Genomic DNA, 17,837 nt, shown 5'->3' on the forward strand with positions numbered 1-17,837 from the left:
TCTTCTCCAGGGGTCTTCCCCACCCAGGGATCGAACCCACGTCTCCTGCTTGCAGGCAGATTTTTTACCATCTGCGCCACCAGGGAAGCCCTTTTATGAAGCTAATATAGCCTTAATACTTAAACCAGACAAAAACAATACTAGGAAGGAAAATTATGTAAATAAATGTCTAAAATAAAATGGTAGCCAAAATATAACCAACATTATTAAAAAAGAAATATATCTTGACAAATTGGGATTTATCCTAGGAATAGCAAGAATGATTTATTTAACATTAGACAACATATTTTTACAGTTTTCCACATTAACAGATTATAGGAGAAGCCTATATGATCATCTCAGTAAATGCAAAAACAAAAAGCATTGCATTAAGCTTAACACCTATTCATGATTTTAAAATAAAAGGACAAACAGACCTCTCAGCAACCAGAATAGAAGGAAACGTCATTTAGCTAAACATTTAGCTGTAAGCACCATCTTCTCATGCAAGGGTAGTATGAGGGTTAAGCTTGTGGACTCAGACATTAGAAAGTTAGCTTCTATCATTATTTTTTAAAATTGGGCTTATTGAGGAATAATTTACATAGTAAATAACTTACATAGTAAAATTAGCCCATTTTTGTGTATGATTCCATGAGTTTTTTGTAATGCAGCCCACTCCAGTATTCTTGTCTGGAGAATCCCATAGACAGAGGAGCCTGGCAGGCTACAGTCCATAGGGTCACAAAGCCTCAGACGCAACTGAGCACATATTGAATGACTGACAGTTGTGTGACCACTACCACAATTAAGACATAGAACGTTTCCAACAGCCCCAGAAGTTTCCCATCTCCAGTCCCCAGTAACTGTTGATCTGTTTTTTATTCCTATAGTTCTGCCTTCCCCAGTACCACACATTATATAGCCATTTGATTCTGGCTTCTTTTGCTTAGCGTCATGCTTTTGAAACTTACCAGGTTGTGTGTTTCAGTAATTTATTCTGCTGAGAAAATTTGAGAACCATAGGAGAGTTAAGCAGGTCTATAGCTAGGGCAGATCTAGTTTTTTGTGAGGCATAAAGCTTATGCAGTGTGGCGGGGTGAGGCCTCTTAGGAAAAGAATACAAAATTACAGATACAAAATAAGTTATGAAAGAAATTGTTATAACAGGACTGTTATAAACACAAGAATTCTGAAAAGTTTTATTTTATTCATTTTCATTAGATAAGAAAAAACTGTGTTTTTTTTTTTAAACTGTAAAATGCTTTGTCTAATATATTCCTATATGAGAGACTTTCCATTTTGAACACACAAAACGAGAACCTAATTTTCGGCTTACAGTTTTACATTTTTGATGATTAGAAGAATTTTCCACTGACTAGTTTCTGGTTTCGTTCATCCCAAATCTGCTTTCTCCTCCACTTCCTGCATTGTTCCAAGGAAGGAAGCTACAAGTGTGTTTGTGTTACAATCCACAGCTTCTCGCCCTGCACACTTTGTGTCAGATGTCTGGTAGGTTGGCATAGGGTGGCAGGAATATTCCTGGAAACATTCCTACACCAGGACAGCTAGCAGCAGTTTAACTATAGGCTTTATGATTATGAACCTTATTATAAGGTTATAATATTTCATTAAACTCAGAGTCTGTCCAATCATCTCCTTCTAATTGGATCCCCAGAATGCTCACTCCAGCTCCAACATCACTCGGTAGGAGAGCGACAGAGATGAGTTCTGAGTGGAAATAGACAGCGGTCTATTGTACTTATTTTAATCCCCATATATCTTTCTTTTGCTAATTTTTAAAGAAAAGTTAACTATGAGCCACTGCCAGTACTCTCCCTAGGGCCTTGAAGGAGTCCATGCAAGCAAATACTTAGAAGCTTACAGAAGTTGCTGAGAAATTGGATTTCTGATACTTCTCATAAAGAGGACAAAGACAGGGATTGAAGGAAAAAGATATGTGCAACTTTTAATTTTAGCTTTTTGCTCTTTTCGCCTGGGGTTGAAAAAGAACAGTGTACTTGACTCCACTTCTGGAAGAATTTAACGAATCCCATCTGGTCGTGTCCTCTTTTCTTTTCTTTTTTTTTTGATGTGGCCCCTCCGGGAGTTGGAAACAAGACGGCCCCGTCGTGGTGACTCCACGCCGTGGGCTGAATCAGCTGCTAGAACTGAGTGGCACGGTCCTGGCTTCAGTTCCTCAAACGCCGGCAGTCCTGGAGGGATCCAGCGGCTGGAGCCAGGCTGGCTAGATTGGGTCCCCATGCTGTTCTTGTCATACTTTAATGGAAATCACAGAACTAGCATCTTTACTTCAGAAAAGTAGTTTTCTTTTTGCAACTGAAAAGCATCACAGGCTAAAGAAACAGTTTATTCAACCTTTGTCTGATATTAATATCTGATATATATAAATATGATGTTAATATAAGCTGATATTAATATAATTAATAGAGTATAATGTATTAATATAACCCCTGCTATTTTATCAATATATATTACATTTCATCCATCATTTTGCTTTTAGCTATACTGTTATATTTGAAATAAGTTTCTTATAAATAGCACATAGCTGCATGCATGCTCAGTCATGTCCAACTCTGCAACCCCATGGACTATAGCCTGGCTGGCTCCTCTGTCCATGGAATATTCTAGGCAAGGATACTGGAGTGGGTTGCCATTTCCTACTCCAGGGGATCTTGACCCAGGAACTGAACCTGTATCTCCTGCGTTACAGTCAGATTCTTTACCCCTGAGCCATCTGGGAAGCCCCAGCATATAGTTAGGTCATGTGCTTTAATCCGCTTTGTCAGTCTCTGCCTTTAAATTGGTGTGTTTAGATCATTTAAATTTATATAATTATTGATATGTTGGGATTCAAATCTGTCACTTTATTTCATCTTTTCTGTTTATTTGCTATTTCTTGTTTATCTTCTCTGCCTTCTTGTGAGTTACTTGAACTTTTTAGAATTCTGTTTTGATTTGTCTTAATATTTTTGAGTGTACCTCTTTGTATAGCCTTTTTAGCGGTTGCTAAGACACTCGTGTGGGGGTTGGCCTCATTACCACTGGGCAGTTTGGAGAGTCCTGATTCTCTACTAGGCTTTCTCTGACCCTAGTCGGGAAGAGGTGCCTTCGTTACTACCAGTAGGAGGTGTAAGTCCAGGCTCACAACATGTCCACTGAACTGCACTGGAGGTGGTGGGGCTAGAGAGCAGGGGTTTCCCACCACCCTTCAGGGACAAAAATCTCTTCAGGAGTTCAGTCCCTACTTGACCACTTCTGACCACCACCCTGACGGAAGGTGGAAGAGAAGTCGGGATGCCTCATTACAGCCAGACAAAGGTGGAAGCTTTGGTTCCCCTCTCAGCCTTTGCTGGTGTAGGCAGGGTCACAGCTTTTCCCTTGTGTTTGGCTGGAATAAGTAGTTGTTATCTAAAGGTTTTCAGTCTTGGTAGGCTGTCCTTTTCCTGGTCATTTTGTTAAATAGAGCATACATTTATTTGCTGGGACTCTTTTTTCTGCTCTCACTTAGCATTTCCAAGTTACTAGCTTCTTTAGCTCCAAGTCTGAGATAATGAGCTAAAAGAAAACCTACTGAGCTCACCACTGTGTTGTTCCCGTGGGCCTCCAGATCCCTAGCCCGTCTGACTTCTTCTCTCAACCTTTCAGAGATTTCCTCTGTTTGTTTTATGTATAATGTTCAGGGTTTTTTGCTGTAACTTAACAGGAGGAATAGGGGAAAATATGACTACTACTGCTTTCTTCCCAGAAACAGTTCTATAAATACTTTTAATGCCAACTTAATCATTCATTTAAAAAGCCCTGTTAATCTTCTACCTGCTACTGCTTCATTGGGTAGAGTCCTTTTTTTCACTCTACACAGTTATTAGGCAAGATTCTCCTGAAAAACAGAAGCAATAGGGAAATAGATATTTTTGCTACATATCTATCTATATTTATTGTTCTCTCTCTTTGTCTCTCTGTCGTGTGTGTGTGTGTGTGTGTGTGTGTGTGTGTGTGTGTGTGTGTGGAAAGGAGTTAGCTCATGCAGTTATGGAGGCTGTCAAGCCCCAAGATCAGCACTGGGGACGACAAGCTGGCCGTCCTGGAGAGCCAATGGTTTAGTTGCAATTCTAGTCAGAAGGCTTTGAGAACAGGAGAGCTGATGGTATAGTTCCAGCTCATTGGCCTGCAGGCTCCAGATCCAGGAACAGCCAAATGTTTCAAGTCCAAAGGCAGAACAAATTATCTTACTCAGGGTGGGTCATACTTTTAGCTCTATCCCAGCCATACCTGATTGGCTATACCCTTCCACAGTAGGAGGGCAATCTGCATTATTCCAGTCCACCCATTCAGTGTTATCTCAACCAGAAACACCTACAGAGAAACATCTAGAGTAATGTTTGACCAAGTATCCGGACCACCCTGTGGCCCAGTCAAGTTGATACATAAAACTAACCATCTCAGGACTACCGGACTAGTTAATCTGTACCTAAATATGAATTCTGACCAGTATTACTCAAGACTCACGTTTTGGGCTTGGAGATATACAGAAAAACTCAAAGGGAGTGAGTGAAGTCTTTCAAAGATTCAAAAATGTGTTCAGAGAGAACAGCCACTAAAATCTGAAAGACAGGATAGCATTATGGGAAGTAAAAAACTCATGGTTGCCATGTTTCCTTAAAAGAGCTTTTTAAACAGAAAAATTGTTAAAAACTTTTATTATTAAAAACTTTTTTCCTGATTCTTAGGATAAGAATTTACTTTTTCCAGTGTTGAAAGATTTTATAAATTTAAAATAAGAATTCCTCTTGATGTATAATCCTTTTGTCACGTTCTCTTTCGTTAGCGCTGGGGCCAGCACACAGGTGTTGAGAGGTGGCTGGGTCTCAGTACAGGCAGCATCGCTTATGGGGGAAGACTTTGGACTCAGAGAGATCTGGGTCCCCAGGTGTGTGACCTAGGGCAAATTACCTTATCCCTCCAAGCAACAACTTTTCCACCTGAAAATGGAGAGTAACTCAGTGTGTGTTCCTTAATTAAACAGTCTCAGTTTTAGATCTGAATAATCTTCATTTGTGTAGTTTTATAAGTAACGCTGCCACCTTGGTTCTTCAATCGCCATCTTCATTTTGGATCATTTTCTCAAATTCAGCTTCTTAGAGGTGAAATTATCGAGTCAAGGGACAGAGCCTTCTGAAAAGATGGTACCAAGATTACGCTAGAAATGGGAGAAAGAGCGAGGCGCTTCTCTAATTTTTAATCTTTATGTTTCCTAGGAGCATCAGATGATGAAGGAGGAGGAGACACAGAAATGGCGCAGCAGGACACAGCTCCAGGTCTTGCCCTGTCCAAGAAAAGCAAACCGGTGAGAGTCACAGTTGTTGGCTCTGAAATCAGCCTCTTCTTCCCTTCTGCAGCCTTCCCTCTGTTGCAGTGCCAGTTGTGGGTGGGCTTTGAGGGAAGCTTGTACCTTCTCTGCCTTTGAAAGAGTCAGGCTTCATTAATTACAGACCAGCAAGGTCTATTTTCCCTCTAATGTTTTTTTTGTTTGTTTGTTTTTTTATAAGAGAAGTGTATTGTACAATAATGATATCTCAGATTCTTGTAGTATATTTTTACCAAAGACCACGCCTTATTCTTTTGGGTATAGTTCATAGGAGGAGACAGATAACATAAATATAGGCAAGATGAGCCCCACAATCAATGCATGATCATAGGGCTAAACCATACTGTGAGGAGGCTCTCAGGGCCTCATGACTGCCTAGCATCATGTCTGTTGTGTGAATTCTTATCGGAGATTCTCCACCTTCATATTACCACAAGTGGGAACCTGATAGACTTTGCTTCTTGGACTTATGGTCTTTTATTGCCTTTTCATTCTTTTTATTGGCCACTCACATCCATTTGCAGCTTTTTCACCTTATGTGTCCCTCTAACCGAATTGGTAACCATGTGTGATTTTTAAAGGACTACCTCCTGTCAGTCCAAAGTCACCATCTCCTTCTCAGGAATGACTTGTGATCTTATTCATTGTTGTGAATTCACTAAATCATATCCTACTCTTTGCGACCCTCTGGACTGTAGCCCGCCAGACCCCTCTGTTCTTGGGACTTCCCGGGCAAGAATACTGGAGTGGGTTGCTCTTTCCTTCTCTGGGAGATCTTCCCAACCCAGGGATCAAACCCGAGTTTCCTGCTTTGGGAGGCAGATTCTTTACCACTGAGCCACCAGGGAAGCCCATTCTTATTGTAGGTGGCCCTAAACTCATTCCACTAGAGGGTGACTCTACCCAAAGTTTATGACTAGGTTTAGGATAATTGTGGGAAACAGTTTTTGCATTGTGGTTACCTGCAAGCTGTGATTCCTTGGGCAAGTTAATCTCTCTGTGCCTCATCTCTCTATTGGTAAAATGGTGTTAATTGTATTTTCTTCACAGAGTTGCTCTGGGGATTAAATGATTAATACTTATTAAGCTCTTTAAATAGTGGTTGGCAGAGAGTAAGCACTGAAGTGATAAATATTATAGTGAAATATACTTCAGGTCTTTTATTTTTTCTTTGTGGGGCGGGGGATGCAGAAAAATTTACATAGTTAATGTATAATCCATCTTGGTTTTCTCTCCAGCCATTAAATATTTAACTCCAAGGTCCTATATAAATTTCAGTTTTAATCATTCTTTCTAAGACCTACAGGTTAACATCTTTAGCTTTTCAATTGATCTCACCAAGATGGGGTTTGATTTTTACCTTAACTTACTTCACTGACCACACCATAGTCGTGCCTTCTTTAACCTCTGCCTCTAATAGATGCCTCCCTGCAGAACTTGTTTCCCAGTATCCTTTGTAGCCATTGACTTTCTTTTTCCTTACTTTCTCCCGTGATTTTCTTTTTGATTACACCTCACTTTTTCTGGGCTCTTTGGTGAAAGAATAAATTTGCATTAATAAACCCACTCAGGTATGAATCTTTACTGTCTTTTTATTGGCAGAGCCTTCACCTTGCTGTATATCCACCTATTTTTTACCTTCTTCCTCCTTGAGTCTTCTTTTCCCATGATCAAGTTAGATAAATGACAGGGAACCACAGGAAGAAAAGAGAAAAATTGAGGAAGAAAAAGTTAAACACATTCTTAATTGCCATGAGCGTTCACCTATCTTTCAGCAACCCAAGTTTCAACACTAATAAAATAATTGGTTGAGCACTCAGCACAGGCGCTGTGTAAGGTCATGACTCACAATCATCACAGCTGCCCTGGGAGGGCAGGGAGATCCCATTTGACCAAGAACCTGAAGCTCAGAGTGAGGGGTACCAGGAGTCATGACCCATTTGACTGCCTTCAAGGCACCCCATGAGGATGACACTGCTCCAGTTCCCTTTCCACCTGTCCTTCCTCGTTCAGCTTGGAAAAATTAGATTTACTGTGTCATCAAGTGCTTTGTTGGTTACATACCACTGGTATTTTCTGCTAAGGGAAAAAAAAATCCCAAAAAGTTAAGATTTTATTGTTCACTTTAACCTCTTTCAACCTGCTCTGATTTCTTTTGCTAACAAATTGCTTTAAAGAATCAAGGTCCTAGGTAGACACAGTGCCCTAATCACTCGCCCAGGCCTGTCTTTACTGCCCTGATCAGAATTCACACAGGGATCTCCTTGTGCCCTCTGCCTCATTTAAGTGTTATCCATCTCACTCCCTGGTCTCCCCACCAGGCTGTACACCTCTGTGCATCTCCACTGCCCCTGGCACAGAACCTTCACTGAACTGACACTCATTTGTGAAGAGGAGGCATGAATGACTAGCCTGGAATCCCAGTTTTCTTACCACTCTTCCCATCTCAACCCTCCATGTCCCAGCTGTGAGGCATCAGCTCCCTGACCCTTGTCCTGTCATCAGCCGCTCCTTGAAGGGTCCCCGACCTTGATGTTAGAGCTGGGAATCTTCCCTCTTCCGGCCCGAACACCACACAGTCCCTCGAGCTCCTCTCTGGCCTCCCCGTCCTGTCTCCTGATGCTCTGCTCCCTCTGGAGCTCATCTCACCACCCCAAGGACCACCTTTTCGTCTGGCTGACTGCTTTCTTGAGTCCTTCTCGAGTTGTTTATGCACATAAAGGCTGAGTCTCTAACTAGTCCATAAGCACCTTAGGGACCAGCATTTCATTTGTGTCCGCTGTGGTAACCTAGCTCAGCCGTAGGTGCATTTGGCACATATAACCAAGTATTTGTTTTCTAACAGTAATTATACTTTTTTTTGCTGGATAAAAAAGAAAAATAAATTATTTTTTGCTATATTTAAGTTTTGAATGTTTTTTCAAATTCGCTTGTTTGCTGTTCTTTAAGGTTTTTTCTGTGTTTGTTTTGTTTTGTTAAACTTGCATAGCAGCTGCCTGGCCTTATGCTGCTAGCTGTACTGTGCGTTTAGACTTTAATATCATCAGGTGAGAGTATGTGTCCAGTTGGATGGCGTTTCCTCCTTTGCCTTAGCTGGGCCTGCATTTCTCTTACTGAGTCTACATCTCCCATCTGTCCAGTTTTTCAAGCAGCAGATTTATAACTTTATAAAAGTTTTTTACCCTTACAACTACATCATCTCTAGCAACCATTTTACATCTGAATAATCATCCTTGGCCTCCTTAATAATGTGAGTATAAAGATTTGCCAAGAGTTCTGTTTTTTTTTTTCCAAATACTGCTTCCAAAATAAATCATGAACTCCCCTACTTCTAGAGATTGCATCACCCTCTTTCCTCCTAAACATCAGTCATTTCAGAGCCTGCCCTAGTGACTTTGTAATTATGGTTCCCAGAATGTAATCCCTTATGAGGGATTTCGTGACTTTTCATTGATGCCTCCATGATGTCAGTAGCCTTTTAATGGTTCCATGACCCATCCTCTCCCCCTCAGAGACCACACTGAACTTCTTTTTTCTTGAACTAGCTTTTTGTTTATCTCCTTGGATCATAAAAGAATCTTCAGCAAGAGTACTTATCACTTTCCCCTCTTACTTACCTTTCTCACTGCAGCATTTTTTTACTAATTATTTTCACAGTGATCATTTCATATCTCTCCTGCTCTTTAACTTCAGTATTACTCTTGATGAAGAAAAAAGAGGACTGTGTCCTGTCCACTCTCTGATTTACCTTCTTCCTTTCCATATGGTGTCTCAATTCTGTCTCTCTTAGTAGTAATCTCTCGTTGCATAACAAATTACCTCCAAAGTTAGTAGCTTAAAACAGAAAAGATTCCTGATCTCAGCTTCTGTTACCTATATCTCATAAGTCGTCAGTCAGGTTATGAGCTGAGGGTTAGTGGCTCCATTGTGAAGAATCCTCCTCAACACTCATTCAGGTGACTGTTGGCAGGCCTCACTTCCTTATCCTCCATCAGAGGGCAAACAGACTAAAAACCACAATCACAGAAAACTAACCAATCTAATCACATGGACTATAGCCTTGTCTAACTCAGTGAAACTCTGAGCCATTCCGTGTAGGGCCACCCAAGATGGACGGGTCATGATGGAGAGTTCTGACAAAATGTGGTCCACTGGACCACTGACAAACCACTTCAGTATTTTTGCCTTGAGAACCCCATGAACAGTATGAAAAGGCAAAAAATTAGGACACTGAAAGATGAACTCCCCAGGTCAGTAGGTGCCCAATATCGTACTGGAGATCAGCGGAGAAATAACTCCAGAAAGAATGAAGGGATGGAGCCAAAGCAAAAACAGCACCCCGTTGTAGATGTGACTGGTGATGGAAACAAGGTCCGATGCTGTAAAGAACAATATTGCATAGGAACCTGGAATGTTAGGTCCCTGAATCAAGGCAAATTGGAAGTGGTCAAACAGGAGATGGCAAGGGTGAATGTTGACATTTTAGGAATCAGCGAACTAAAATGGACTGGAATGGGTGAATTTAACTCAAATGACCATTATATCTACTACTGTGGGCAAGAATCCCTTAGAGGAAATGGAGTAGCCATCATAGTCAACAAAAAAGTCTGAAATGCAGTAGTTGGATGCAATCTCAAAAACGACAGATTCACAGTAATCCAAGTCTATGCCCCAACCAGTAATGCTGAAGAAGCTGAAGTTGAGTGGCTCTATGAAGACCTACAAGACCTTTTAGAACTAACACCCAAAGAAGATGTCTTTTTCATTATAGGGGACTGGAATGCAAAAGTAGGAAGTCAAGAAAAACCTGCAGTAACAGGCAAATTTGGCCTTGGGGTACAGAATGAAGCAGGGCAAAGGCTAATAAGAGTTCTGCCAAGAGAACGCACTGGTCATAGCAAACACCGTCTTCCAACAACACAAGAGGAGACTCTACACATGGACATCACCAGATGGTCAACACCAAAATCAGACTGATTATATTCTTTGCAGCCAAAGATGGGGAAGCTCTATACAATCAGCAAAAACAAGACCAGGAACTGACTGTGGCTCAGATCATGAACTCCTTATTGCCATATTCAGACTTAAATCAAAGAAAGTAGGGAAAACCACTAGGCCATTCAGGTATGACCTAAATCAAATCCATAACGATTATACAGTGGAAGTGAGAAATAGATTTAAGGGACTAGATCTGATAGACAGAGTGCCTGATAAACTATAGACAGAGGTGCATGACATTGTACAGGAGAAAGGGGTCAAGGCAATCCCCAAGAAAAAGAAATGCAAAAAAGCAAAATGGCTGTCTGAGGAGGCCTTACAAATAGCTGTGAAAAGAAGAGAAGCAAAAAGCAAAGGAGAAAAGGAAAGATATACCCATGTGAATGCAGAGTTCCAAAGAATAGCAAAGAGGGATAAGAAAGCCTCCCTCAGTGATCAATGCAAAGAAACAGAGGAAAACAATAGAATGGGAAAGACTAGCGATCTCTTCAAGAAAATTAGAGATACCAGGAGAACATTTCATGCAAAGATGGGTTCAATAAAGGACAGAAATGGTATGGACCTAACAGAGTGAGTGAAGTTGCTCAGTCATGTCTGACTCTTTGTGACCCCATGTACTATAGCCTACAAGGCTCCTCTGTCCATGGAATTTTCCAGGCAAGAGTACTGGTGTGGGTTGCCATTTCCTTCTCCAGGGATGGACGTGAAAGAAGCAGAAGGTATTAAGAAGAGGTAGCAAGAATACACAGAAGAACTATACAAAAAAAATCTTCATGACCCAGATAACAACAATGGTGTGATCAGTCACCTAGAGCCAGACATCCTGAAATGTGAGTCAGGTGGGCCTTAGGAAGCATCACTATGAACAAAGCTAGTGGAGGTGATGGAATTCCAGTTGAGCTATCTCAGATTCTATAAGATGATGCTATGAAAATGCTGCACTCAATATGCCAACAAATTTGGAAAACTCAGCAGTGGCCACAGGACTGGAAAAGGTCAGTTTTCATTCCAATCCCAAAGAAAGTCAATGCCCTAGAACATTCAAACTACCACACAATTGCACTCATCTCACACTCTGGCAAAGTAATGCCCAAAATTCTCCAAGCCAGGCTTTAGCAATACGTGAACCATGGACTTCCAGATGTTCAAGCTGGTTTTAGAAAAGGTAGAGGAACCAGAGATTAAATTGCCAACATCTGCTGGATCATCGAAAAAGCAAGAGAGTTCCAGAAAAACATCTATTTCTGCTTTATTGACTACACCAAAGCCTTTGACTGTGTGGATCACAATAAACTGTGGAAAATTCTGAAAGATGGGAATACCAGACCACCTGACCTACACCTTGAGAAGCCTGTATGCAACAGGAAGCAACAGTTAGAACTCGACATGGAACAACAGACTGGTTCCAAATCGGGAAAGGAGTATGTCAAGGCTGTATATTGTCACCCTGCTTATTTAACTTATATGCAGAGTACATCATGAGAAACGCTGGGCTGGATAAAGCCCAAGCTGGAATCAAGATTGCCAGGAGAACTATCAGTAACCTCAGATATGCAGATGACACCACCCTTATGGCAGAAAGTGAAGAAGAACTAAAGAGCCTTTTGATGAAAGTGAAAGCAGAGAGTGAAAAAGTTGGCTTAAAACTCAACATTCAGAAAACTACGATCACGGCATCCAGCCCCATCACTTCATGGCAAATAGATGGGGAAACAGTGGCAGACTTTATTTTGGGGGGCTCCACAATTAATACAGATGGTGACTGCAGCCATGGAATTAAAAGACGCTCACTCCTTGGAAGGAAAGTTATGACCAGCCTAGACAGCCTATTAAAAAACAGAGACATTACTTTGCCAACAAAGGTCTGTCTAGTCAAGGCTTTGGTTTTTCCAGTGATCATGTATGGATGTGAAAGTTGGACTGTGAAGAAAGCTGAGTGCCAAAGAACTGTGGTGCTGAAGAAGACTCTTGAGAGTCCCTTGGACTGCAAGGAGATCCAACCAGTCTCTCCTGAAGGAGATCAGTCCTGGGTGTTCATTGGAAGGACTGATGTTGAAGGTGAAACTCCAGTACTTTGGCCACCTGATGCGAAAACCTGACTCATTTGAAAAGACTCTGATGCTGGGAAAGATTGAAGGTGGGAGGAGAAGGGAACGACAGAGGATGAGATGGTTGGATGGCATCACCAACTCAATGGACATGAGTTTGGGTAAACTCTGGGAGTTGGTAATGGACAGGGAGGCCTGGCGTGCTGCAGTCCATGGGGTCACAAAGAATTGGACACGACTGAGCGACTGAACTGAACTGAACTTCCTCATCAAGTGAGCCTCTCCTTAGGGCTGCCTCAAAACATTGCCCCTGGCTTCCTCCAGGCCCAATGACCCATGAGGGAATGAGCAAGATCATTCAAGACTGAAACCAGAACTAATCTCAGACTCACCCAGAACTGACATCATATCACTTCCTCCATATGCTGTTAGAAGTAGACCAGTAAATCCGATCCATATTTAAGAGGAGGGGATGAATTCCAGGATATAATGTTCACTGCTCATTTCCTGGGGTCTGGCTACAGTCTGCCCTCTGACCCCTAGTGATTTACATCCCTCCCATATGCAGAATGGTTCTTCCCTGTAGCTCATCTCAGATGGTAAAGAATCTGCCTTCATTGCAGGAGACCTGGGTTCAATCCCTGGGTCGGGAAGATACCCTGGAGGAGGGCATGGCAACCCACTCCAGTATTCTTGCTTGGAGAATCCCATGGACAGAGAAGCCTGGCGGACTGCAGTCCACGGGGTCGGAAAGAGTCAGACCCGACTGAGTGACTAACACTGCTACTACTACATGAGCAGAATATGTTCACCCCTCCCAAGGCTTGCAAAAATCTCACGCCTTTACAGCGTGCGTTCAGTGCCCAGAATTTCATTGTATTCAAGTCCACGTGCAGCTGAGTTTCCTTGGATTTAGTCCCTTAAGTATAGCTCTTTGAGTATATTTCTTCTCAACCTGTGTAACTAAAGAGACAAGTTATCTAACCTCTATGTATCCAACATCAAGCAGTGAGACAAACACTGGATGACTTTATAGACATTTCTGTTCAAACCAGAGGAAGAAAGAGTCATTGGTCCACAACATTCAGAAAGTGTTGGGAGTTTCTTGATTAAGTCTTAAGGCTCAGGGTCTCATGGTTCTTGGCTCTGCTTTTTGGGTTCTTGTTATGTCCTTTGAGTCATCCTCTCTTTAAAAAAAAAAGACAAGAAAGGCAACATGTATTTGCAACTAAGCAGCTCTTTCAGCTTGCTTCTTGACAATAGAAATCTGAGGGTTCATCTCTGATCCTCTCAGTTTCTGAATGTATAACTCCTTTAGGAATTTTGTGGGTTTCCTATGATTCTTCTGGGGATTTACTCCATTAGGCAGAAGTCACACCCACAAATCTTTTCCAGATAAACCATCTTTTTTTTCAAACTTTAACCTTTTTATTTAGTATCAAAGTGAAGTGAAATTAGCTCAGTCATGTCCAACTCTTTGTGACCCCATGGACTATACGGTCCATGGAATTCTCTAGGCCAGAAAACTGGAGTGGGTAGCCTTTCCCTTCTCCAGGGGATCTTCCCAACCCAGGGATCAATCCCAGGTCTCCCACATTACAGGCAGACTCTTTATCAGCTGAGCCACAAGGGAAGCCCATTTTGTATTAGGATATAGCCAATTAACAATGTTTGTAGTTTCAGGTGGACGGCAAAGGGACCCAACCATACGTATACATGTGTGCATTCCCCCCCTAAACCCAACTCCCATCCAGGTTGGCACATAACATTGAGTAGAGTTCCATGTGCTTTGCCATGGAATATTACTCTGCCATTAAAAAGAATGAAATAATGTCATTTGCAGCAACATGAATAGACCTAGAGAGTGTCATACTGAGTGAAATAAGTCAGACAGAGAAGGAGGAATACCATATGGCATCCCTTATATGTGGAATCTAAAAAGAAATGATACAAATGAACTTACAAAACAGAAAGAGACTCGATAAAGCCTTCTATACCTTGGGCCACAGCTGAGACAATTACTGGACAAGACCCCTCAAGCTTCCTAGACTGGTGTTTGAGAGAATCGCCAAGGCACACCTTTAATTTCTTTAAAGACTTCTGTTTGTTAATTTGGCTGCAGTGTGGAGCTTGTGGGATCCTAGTTCCTTGCTGCTGCTGCTGCTAAGTCACTTCAGTCGTGTCCGACTCTCTGCGACCCCATAGATGGCAGCCCACCAGGCTCCCCCATCCCTGGGATTCTCCAGGCAAGAATACTGGAGTGGCTTGCCATTTCCTTCTCCAATGCATGAAAGTGAAGTCTCTCAGTCGTGTCCAACTCTTTGCGACCCGATGAACTGTAGCCTACCAGGCTCCTCCGTCCATGGGATTGTTCCAGGCAAGAGTACTGGAGTGGGTTGCCATTTCCTTCTCCCCTAGTTCCTTGACCAGGTATCAAACCTGGGCCCTCAGAAGTTAAAGTACAGAGTCCTAACCACTGAACTGCCAGGGAATTCCCTTTCAAGATTTCTCATGTGATTGTGTCTCTGTCCAAAAGTTTTGAACAGTGTGCTCAGATACTATCCATCTATCACCTTATTTTTGATACATTTCAAAGTAATTTGCAAAATCAGTACAGCCTGCTCAGATGCTTCAGCATGCATATTACTTTTTAAAGTTCAATATTTACTTTAAAATAAGTATTGAAAATAATTATTTTAATATTTAATATAAATATTATTAAAATATTTATAAATAAATAAAAATTTTAAAGTCCTTTTTTTCCCTTTTAAAGTAAAGTTAACATACAAAAAAATACAGAAATGTTGAATGTCCTCTTCAAAACTGCTTGCCCCTGAGGTAACCATTGTTCTGATGTTTTCCCCCCAAAATCAGTTTTCCTTTTTCTAGAATTTCACACAAATTAAATCATACAGGGTACACTCTTTTGCTCTCTACGTCTTTTATTCAGCATAGTATTATTCAGATTCATCTGTGTTGATGATGGTGGTCTTTTTTTGTTTTCTCTTTCTTTTTTGTTTTGCTGAGTGTATTAGTCTGTAGTGCTGACATTACAAAGTGCCTGGGTGGTGTAAACAACAGAAATTGACTTCTCACAATTTTGGAAGATGGAAGTCCATGATCAAGGTATTGACAGGTGTAGTTTCTCCTGATGCTTTTCTCTTTGGCTTGTAAATGGCTGCCTTTTCACTGTGTCCTCATATGGTCTTTCTCTGTGTATGTACATTCCTGGTGTCTTTTCCTCCTCCTACAAAGACACAAGTCCTACTGGGTTATGACCTCATCTTTATGATCTCTTTAATTGCCTCTTTAAAGGCCCTATCTCCAAATATGGTCACATTAGGGATTAGGGCTTCAGCATATAAATTATGGGGGGTCACAATTCAGTCCATAACACTAAATAATATTCAATTACATGAATGTGTCACAATTTATTATCCATTCTTCTGTTAATGGAAGCCTGTGACTATTTCTTGTTAGGGTCTGTTGTGAATAAATCTGCAATCAATAATCATATACAAGCCTTTTTGTTAACATAAATCTTTATTTCTCTTGAGTAAACACATAGGAATAGAACTGCTGGATCATATTTAGTTTTGTACAAACTGCTAGAATTTTTCTCAAAAATGAGAGTTCCATTTTTCCACTTCCACTGTCAGTGTATCAGTTTTACTTGCCTTATTCTCTTATCAACTTTTGGAGTTATCAGTCTTTAAATTTAAACATTTCAGTGAGTGTATATTGAATAACTTTTGACCAAACCAAATAAGCAGTTCTAAGTTGCTTTTTTTTAAATATTTTATTTATTTACTCACTTATTTTATTTATTCTGGGGTGTGCTGGGTCCTCATTGCTGCACATAGGCTCTCTCTAGCCAGGGTGTGTGGGCTTCCCATCGAAGTGGCGTCTGTTGTTCGGGGCACAGTCTCCAGAGCTGAGGGCCCACTCATGACACACAGGCTTAGCTGCCCCACGACACGTGGAGTCTTCCCGGACCAGGGATCGAACCCACGTCCCCCACATCGGCAGGCAGATTCCTGATCACCAGGCCACGAGGAGGTCCCTAACTTGTCTTAATTTTTACAGTGAACATGCTTGTTTTTGTTATAAAATGACAATTTAACTTTTATCTTTTTAGCAAGGCAATAATCGAACACTGTTAAAGGTTTTTAGTGGAAAAACAGCAGTCCTCTTCCCTTCTCTTATCTAAGTCTTCCCTGAGTGGCAACCACTCTCAGTCTTTAGCTGTTTTTCTTATTTGCTACCTTGTATTTTATACTGCAGTTTGTTGACTTACCAATTTTTGACCTTATCTTCCTGAGGTGGCATACAAGGACGTAATCCTGTCGTCTGTGCCCTATTCCCTCTCCAGCTGCTGCCTCCTCTGCCAACACAATATTACATTTTGGTTAGAACAGTTGTCACTCTGTGATTATTATGACCATGGAAACACTGTTCAATGCTGAGAAAAAGAGAAGCTGTAATCATCTCTACTTTCTTATAAACTGTTTATTTTCATGGCATTAATAATTACCTCATTTCTTCATTTGCCTGACTTGCTGTGTTCCTATTGTTAATTGCTCCCATATGTTACAACATCTCTTCCACATGCCCATAAATAATACTTTCCATATGCTCAAGTAGAACAGTTATTATTCTTTCCTACTCATCTCCACACTTTTTTTCCACTTGGAGTTGGTTATTTTCTAGACTTGCAGAGCAACTGAGACTTCTCTTTGCTATTTCCTCAGTTGTCATCTGGATTGGTCTCTCTATTTACTGAATCCTATATCATCCTCTTTCTTGATTTAGCCCTTTATTGTGCTGGAATGGAGCCTCTAGTACCTGCAAATAGGAAGTAAATTTTTTGAGACCTTAAATATCTGAGAGTGTTTACTGAGATCTAAACATTTTCCTCTTAACTTGACTGATAGTTTTTCTGGGTATAAAAAAAAAATCTAATTTGTAGATAAATTTTCCCCATAATTTTGAAGGCTTTGTCCCACTGAGTTCTGGCTTTCATTACTGTTGTTGCAAGGTCTGACACTATTCTTTTCTTTGAACTTTTTATTATTATGTTACTGTTTTTCTTTTGAAGTTCTTAGAGTCTTTTGTTTGTCCATGATGTTCTGAAATTTTACAGTAATTTTCTTTAGTGTGGGTATTTTTCTTATCCATTGTACCATATACTTAATGGACTTTGAATTTGGAGTTTCATGTTGTAGAAAGTTTCTTTCTGTTCTGGAAAGTTTTTCTTATTTATCACTTCTTTCCCACTGTTTTATATGACTCTTACTTTCTATAATACCTTTTGTTGTCATGTTGACTCTCTTAAGCTGATTCTCTAAATTTGTTACTACTTTTTTCTTATTATTTTTCATCTTTCTGGAAGATTTTTCTACTTTTCTTTAAGCCTTCCTCCT

At 40.8% G+C, this 17,837-nt stretch overlaps 1 protein-coding gene across 3 annotated transcripts in view; it reads left to right on the forward strand.

Moving 5' to 3' along the window:
* CMSS1 (cms1 ribosomal small subunit homolog) overlaps positions 1-17,837 on the forward strand; it is a 372,626-nt gene that overhangs the window by 329,694 nt on the left and 25,095 nt on the right. For all 3 annotated transcript variants that reach the window (XM_043448742.1, XM_043448745.1, XM_043448743.1), the window contains one exon: positions 5,259-5,347. In XM_043448742.1, coding sequence (XP_043304677.1) covers positions 5,259-5,347 — 89 coding nt within the window. The remainder of the gene's footprint in view (positions 1-5,258; positions 5,348-17,837) is intronic.

Source organism: Cervus canadensis, chromosome 27, assembly GCF_019320065.1.
Source record: "Cervus canadensis isolate Bull #8, Minnesota chromosome 27, ASM1932006v1, whole genome shotgun sequence".
In the NCBI taxonomy this organism is placed as follows: Eukaryota; Metazoa; Chordata; class Mammalia; order Artiodactyla; family Cervidae; genus Cervus; species Cervus canadensis.